The sequence below is a fragment of the Nematolebias whitei genome, chromosome 9 (genome assembly GCF_014905685.2).
Source record: "Nematolebias whitei isolate Nwh7 chromosome 9, NemWhi1, whole genome shotgun sequence".
Taxonomy (NCBI): Eukaryota; Metazoa; Chordata; class Actinopteri; order Cyprinodontiformes; family Rivulidae; genus Nematolebias; species Nematolebias whitei.
In genome coordinates this window covers 28194827-28202613 of record NC_056506.1, presented here as the reverse complement: position 1 = coordinate 28202613, position 7787 = coordinate 28194827, and the positions used below count along the sequence as shown (strand labels likewise).

The window sequence follows — 7787 nt, the reverse complement described above, 5'->3', positions numbered from 1 at the left end:
TGTAAAATAATTTTAAATAAAAATTCCATGCCAATTGTGCGGCTCATCAATCAATCAGCCATTGCGTCTCATGTCTTACTTTGAAAAACTGCGATAGAGCGAGTCCGTGAAAAACGAACCATGAAGTAGTGAGGGACCACTGTAGAGAGCAATGGGTTTGATCCACCAGAAAAGACAATCAGAGAAGGAATTTTGTTTTTTGTACATAAAATCTGACAGCATGCACCTTTTCCACAGCAAATGACTAGGGGTGTAACTCACCAGCTTTACCACGATACGATATTATATTGATTTGTTTGTATGACGATACAATTTTTCTCGACATCACAAAGTCCGTCACGATACAATTTCGATTCTATTAAATTCACAAGTCTACAATCGATATATTGCGATATCAAATGCCCATCTCATTTACATATTAATAAATTTACAAAAACAAAATATGATTCAACCATTTTATTTCTGGTATTACAGGCACCAGGCATTTAAATTTAAAAAAAAAAAAATTTTTCCTAATTAATGAAAACATTTTTTTAAAAGATGACCTATTCAGTATAGTCTCACATTTCTCATGTTTAAGTGCATTTTTTAAACCAGTTAACTTAAAAGTTCCCTGATTACCTTTCCGTTATAAAGAAACAAAAATAGATATTGAGCTTAACAAGGTAGGGCTGGGCGACATGAACCAAAATTAATATCTCGATATTTTAAGAAAAATGGCGACAAACAATATATATATCGATATTTTTTTATTTCCATAAAATAATAACCTTCTGAGTCAAAACTTTGTCCCAGTTGTCACACAGGCACATTTATTAAAAGCTATAACTGTACAAAATAAATATCTAAAATATAAACTGTTTACATTAAACAACAAAGTCCATGCTCAATAATCCAATTCAATCCAATCAATAATAGCAAATATTTACATTAAAGTTTGTTTTTAGACCTTTTTTTTTTTTACATATATTAAATAATAATCCTCCCCAGCTGCACCGCCTTCACTATGTTAGTAAGTGTGTAAACTGCAGCAATGAGTCTGCTTGTGAGGGGAGGCTGCATGAAGTTGGCTGTGCAGACGGCCAGAAAAAGAACTACTGTTCACAGACTTTTAAGTCTTACAGTGAGAGGAGGCATCGGCAGATTAATAAAACAGCGTCTTATCATATCACTACAGATACAGTCCTTAGTGGCCAACAGCCGTCTTGTTAGCCACTAAGGATCGCATCTTTAGCGATATGATAAGACGCTGTTTTATTCACGTCACCTCTAATAAGGCCCAGCACAGGTAAAAGTTTCGTACTGTAGTTTGTCTCAGGGAAGGAACTTCACAGCCGGTCTAAGACTGGAGCTCCAGCACCAAGTTTAACACACGCTTCATACTCCGCTGCTTTAAACGGTGAAAAAGGTTTGTTGTGCTCGAACATTTTCGTCAGGACTTATTTTCCAAGCTCATAAAGAAGGCTGGCTCAGTTCTGGGGACTCCTCTAGAACCTTTGGAGATGATTGTACAAAGAAGGATTCTTCATAAAATGAAGAACATTATAGACAACCCTCAGCATCCTCTTCATCAGACTGTCATACAACAACAGAGTGTCTTCAGTCAGAGGCTTCTTCACATCTGCTGTGAGACAGACGCTACAAGAGATCCTTCCTGCCCACAGCCATCAGCATCTAGAACAACTCATTAATGAAACCAGGATGATGAGTTACCACAACATAGAATTTCCTTCTGGGATTAATAAAGTGTCTTTGAATTTGAATTGAATTGAATTTTTGTCATTTTTCTGTTGCACATCTGACAAATTAAATTCAAACCATCTCCAAATAACAGAGCCATTTTTTTCCCCTGCTCACCAGTTCTGCGACTCATTCACTCTCTATTTATTTATTTTATTTTTTGTGGCTGCTACGTGCTGCAGACAGCCGCTCCACCTGAAGAGAAGCAGGAAGCAGGGGGAGAGCGCACGGGTGGGTCTGAGTTTGGAGTGAGTGCGAGGAGGGGGGCCATGTGGGAGAAGAAAGAAGACAGCAGAGCCGGCGGATTTTCAAGTAGAACTATATTGTTTATATCGAAATAATGTCAATTTATATCGCAAATAAAATTATATCGATATTTTAAAATATCGAGATATCGCCCAGCCCTATAACATGGCTATCAATGCCGTGTTTCTTCTTCAGGTGAACGGACAAATTTATTGTTTCCCGAGTATTTGAACTCACACTGGCACCTGTTGCATACGACGTGACTTGTGTCTGTTGAGCCGTCCTTCTGTCAGAATCCAAAATATTTCCACAGTGTTGATTTAAATCCAGCAGGAGAGTGAATTTCATTATCTGTGTTTTCTGCCTGGTCTGCCATGTTGCTGAGGCGGCCGCAGAGCGCAGCCGTGCACGGAAATGGTGACACACACGTGCCTTGGGAATTTCAAAATAAAAGCGTATTTTAAAGATGACAATATGAATCAATGTTTTAGTTTTGCCACGATATAATTGAATCGTTAATCATTTAATCGATATATCGATTTAGATTTGATGTATTGTTACACCCCTACAAATGACTTGACTCATCTACCAGGACAACTGGGACCAATTCCTTTCATTTCCCAGAACAGAAATATACTAAGTGAAGAACCTACTGGAAAGCGTTTGGTGGTATGTGCTTCTGCTTGTATCTCCCCGTTTCCTGTTCCAGTACAAAGCCATGAGTAGCTGAAAGCTGAACACAACTAACAGTTTGTGCCTCTGACTTCTCCATTCTACATTTCAGCAAGGTTGTGTGGTAGAACGTGACCAGAGTAAAATGTTTGGTAAATTTATTTTTTTTATGCTTCGATTAACAGAAGTGAACTGTGACTGAACAGTTCTGTTCACTGTCTGAAACAAGCTGAAGTGCTGTGTTTACAGCCCAGACCAGTTCAAAACACTTTTAATGGGGTTTACTTTCAAATACGAGTCATTTACATTGCTCTTGGTTTATCTTCTGCCATCATACACAAGTGCAGATACTCAGTAAAGCTTAAAGTATGTCCAAATATGTAAATAAATAATATTAGACAACACAGTGAAACAAGAAAACCTGAACATTTGAGCTCTTGTTGCTACAATCACTGAACTTCTGGCCATGTAGCATGTATAAATATGGACATGAGCTCACTCTGTGCTTACCTGTCCACTGGTACAGCTTTTTCTGCCTCTCTGGTCACCTTTGCAGGCAGAGGATCTTGGTTGAGTCCAGCTGACAACATTATACAGAGAATTACTTTATAAAAAAGTAGTAGCAAACTTTTTTTTTCCCTAAAACAATCATATTGAAAACACGATACAAAAATGTAACTAAGACTTTAAAAAGTCAGTTCACCTGTTTCTACATGTCCCAACTGTTGATGGTCTCGCTTTAACCTAGGTGGGGAGGGCCTACGTGTGGGGGGCATCTGCTGGACGAGAAACAGGCAAATGATCAAACCTGAAGACCTAAAACATCAGTTCACTCATTTTGTTTCTGGGTAGATGTAGTGAGGCATCGTGTGAATGTTTATGAAGCATTCACACACTTGTGATCCATTTTTCTTCCGAACATTTTTCAGCATCTTTCATGTTCTACAGTTTTTATGCTATTTCAACAAATCATATAACGGTATCAAAATGTTCAGCTCTTTCGGGACAATCCTGCTGTGACTTTTGGTATTGGTGCAACTTTAGCTTTTTGAAATATTTAGCCTTTTCTGCCAGTTTTTTCCTCATAAAAAATGAATTGAGCTCATTTTACATCCTTCAATTCTTTAGATCTGTTAACAGCCTTTTACTGCTCCTTTCACATTTTGTTCTGGTTCAGCTTCTTTCAGCTTCCTTGTGCATATTTAAACATTTTCAACTAATTTCAGCTGTTTTTTCAGCAGTTTTGTGCTCCTTTTAGATTCTTTCTGCTAACTAAAACATTTGTGTGCTTCTTCTAACTTCTGCTAATTTCAGCTTATTATGCTCTTTTAAGCCTATTTATGCAAGTTTTAGCTTTTTCTGCTGATTCAGCTACTATTTAGCTGTTTTTATGCTGATTTGAGCTTTTTTTTTTTAATTTGTTTCAATTTTTTCAGCCTAATTCAGCAAAAATGTGCTCTCTCCACTTCTGTCTGGTAATTTAAGCTTCTTTCTGATATTTTAGCTAATTTGCAGACAGTTGTATTTTTTTTTTCCAATTCAATTTTTTTTGCCAAGTTCAGCTTCTTTTTTTCAGATAATTTCCAATTTTTTGTACTCATTTCTGCTTCTTTCAGCCTAATTGGACAAACGTGTTATTTCCGCTTTCTTCTGCTAAGTTAAGCTTTTTCTACCTTTTAAGCATTTTCAGCTAATTTCAGCAGTTTTCAGATGAACTCAAGTTTTTTGTCGCAATTTCTGCTACTTTCTGCTTAATTAACTTCTTTATGCTCATTTCAGTTTGTTATGCTCTTTTTAGCTTTTTTTCTACTAGTATCAGCTCTTTCTGCTATTTCAGCTACTTTTTAGCTGGTTTTATGTTAATTTGAGCTTTTTGCAATTTCTCTAGTTATCTTTCCTGTAATTATGACAAGACTGAGGAGCTGATGGCTGGTCCAAACACAGCTTAGACCAAAGAAAATTGCTTATGTCTTGAAACAAGTCAAATATTCAAAATGACATAGCAGTTCATGCTTATACTATTACTTAAAGAAATATTTTGTCAGACATGAACCTTAGATTCCCCTGAAGTGCTATACCTTGCTGCTGGTGCTACTTATGCTTCTAAATAAACACAAAATTGCATGTTATCCGAGAAATGCAGAATTGAGAATTACATGAAATTTAAAATAGTGTTGGCCTTAACAGCTAGGAAATTTTGAAGAATGGAGGCATTTTAAAATTAAGCAATTAGAAAAACGCATCGACTGATTGCAAGTACTGGACTGGAATAATAATCAAAGCATTTTTTTAATTAATCCGTATGGATTAAGCTGCCACACTCCATTACTAATCTGCTGTTGACTGCCAGCAAGAATCGACGTGTCCTTTGGAGCTGCTGGAGCCATGATCTTAGCGCACCTGAGTTGTATAAAAGCGTTTGCCACAACCTGTTTTTGTTGTTGTTGTTGATAATAAAAACTGTGTTCATGTGGTGCCTTTTGTTTGTTTGTCTTAAATACAACAGGCAGGTTTAAAGTTCACCTGATATAATTTTGAAAACCTTAACGTAATTATAGTTTGTAACCTGCAAGTCTGATCTGTAGAAAAATGAAAAGTCATGCAAGTATATGATTGAGACTTGGTACTGGTTGATATATATTTTTAAGTGAATCCTGATTAGAAAATCTCTAGGAGCACTCCACTTTGGTTTTAAATGTGTTCAGACTAGCTGTTAGCTTCTCAGTCCAGCCAAGGTTGAGACATCTGCAATAGGTAAAATATTAATTATTTAGAACTTCAGCACAGAAGCTTGTGTCATAATGGCTGAATTATTTATTTAATGCAAGCGAACTACCCAGAAAATACAACGCTATCAACTGTTCTTGAAGCTACCTCTCTCCTGTACTCGGGCAGTGTTGTTCTCTCCTCTCCGTTAGTCCTTCGGCCTCTGTAAGGTTGGTCAGAGGAGCCGTGAGGAACCCTGTCAGGACTGCAAACCCTCTTCTCCTTTGGCCCACCCTTCAATCCATAACCTGGACGGTCAAGTGTTTTCCTTTCTGGGCTGTAAGCATGAATTTCACGCAGGCTGCGCCTGGGACTGAGACCTCGGTTCTCTGTGGGTCTTGTGGGAAAATTATGTTTGTCAACAAGTTGTCTCCCTGGTTCAGCGTGGTGAGATTCCCAGGGGCTGCTCTGACGGCAGCGTCTGTCTGGAGACAACCGCTGACATTCAACGCTTTTATCCTGAATATTTGGAGAGGGCTTGTGGTGTTGAGTCTTTGGCTTCTCCGATTCAGAATCAGACGACAGAGGGCTGCAAGGATCGTACAGTTGAGGCCTACAGGTAAAGAGAGAAGTCTGACAATTAAAACATCACAGATAACTTGCAACAAAATGCTTCCACTAAAAATTACCACTACAAGTTCAGCCATTCCTAAAAGTCCCAGCACAGTCAAAACGGTGGTACCAAATGCTGTGCACATCTTATGAAATATGTACTTTTCAAGCAGTCAATGAGACACTAACTCTGTCCTGCCACAAGGGCAACAACAGGCAAGCAATGTTTCAGTGTTTAAGATCAGCCTCTTCTAAGGTTGTGTGACAAAAGGACTAAGAAAAAAAAGTTGGTATCTCACCTCTCTTCACTGCCTTTGGCTTTAACCTCAGAGTTACCTTCTTTTTTGTCAACTGACTGGAATGAAGATCTCCATAAACTAGTAGGGGGCGGCCGCTCTAGAGTGTACAAAACAAAAAACATTTTAGACAATATTATTTGAATCTTTGATTCACTCCTGATTTTTCTACGATTGCTTTAGTGACGGCACCCAAACTAGCGGTACGCCGATGTTCCCTGTTGCTGAGGGATTCGAGTAATTAATGTTTTTAGGTTTAAAGATGAGTTTTTCTGGACTGGGATTGAATGCAAGTAAACCTAAATGTTTTTGGTACAAGATATTCCAGTGGGTAGGAGTTAATCTGTGTGTAAAAACACTATTTTTTGTTATTGTTGTTTTTGTTTGTTCGAGCCAGTGTAGTGACAGATCTTGGCGAGTGGATGGAGCAATTTTATCTACAGCCAGGCGCATTGGCAGAGTCAAGGGTGACCATTGATTTAATCTTCAGCCACCCCAAGGTCCACCTGGGTAATTTAAGGAAACTACATTTAAACAATATAAAAACTAGAAAGTATAGTTTCCTCAAATGATTGGGGTGGCCAGTTTACATACACATGTGACAGAGGCTAACTTGGATTTTGACGTGGCAACCAAATAATTGATAGAGACCTTTCTTATGCCTAGTTGTAAATACATACTAAAATGGAAGTTGGCACGTTGCTTATTTTTCAAATTATCCAGCTCATAAGGTCAACATATATGCATATATGGTGGCAGCCATCTTGGATTTTGACCAGGCAACCCAATTTTGAAAAGAACCTTTCTTACGCCTATATGAAGCCACACCCAAATGGAAGTTGGCAACTGACTTATTATGCAAGTTATCATCCTCACAGCATGCAGACAGACGGACAGACGGTCTTTCTAATTCCCCCTCTTCACTTTGCGGCAGACAAAAAATACCTTTATGAGAAGTTCTGCAGACAAATGCGCAAGTCTATTTATTACTAAATAATTAATCTGGGAAGGATTAAAGGACAAGAACAACAAAGTCCATGCTCAGTAATCCAGGTATAAAATCCAACATTTTTCAGTCAGGTCATCTGGACAGTTTATTTTTTTGTGCTGAAACGTTTCACGTTCGATCTGGAAGGCTTCATCAGTCAAGGAAACACAACAAAATTGATTCTTCCCCAAACAGCTTACTCCAACAGTGGAACAAACCAGTTTGGTTGGTGTTAAGATGGTCTCTTTGGTACGTAGGTAGGTAGGTATACCTGGATTATTGAGCATGGACTTTGTTGTTTTCAACCAGTTTGACATGACTGTCAACAAGGAAGAAGGCCGGCAATGGAGGAGGGGCGTACCAAAGAGACCATCTTATCACAAGCAGAACTGGTTTGTTCCACTTTGGAGTAAGCTGTTGGAGGAAGAATAAGTTTTGTTGTGTGTTTCCTTGACTGATGAAGCCTTCTGGATTGAAGATGAAACGTTTTAGCACAAAAAAAAAAAAAAGAAACTGTCCAGATGACC

The 7787-nt window shown here is 38.2% G+C and overlaps 1 protein-coding gene across 1 annotated transcript in view; it reads right to left on the bottom strand.

Moving 5' to 3' along the window:
• The window catches only part of LOC119414199 (DBIRD complex subunit ZNF326), a 59683-nt gene that overhangs the window by 51042 nt on the left and 854 nt on the right, over positions 1–7787 (bottom strand). The window contains exons 2-5 of the mRNA XM_037681298.1: positions 6276–6372; positions 5533–5977; positions 3362–3434; positions 3169–3238 (exon numbers count right to left, since the gene is read on the bottom strand). Of these exons, the coding sequence (XP_037537226.1) occupies positions 3169–3238; positions 3362–3434; positions 5533–5977; positions 6276–6372 (685 nt within the window). The remainder of the gene's footprint in view (positions 1–3168; positions 3239–3361; positions 3435–5532; positions 5978–6275; positions 6373–7787) is intronic.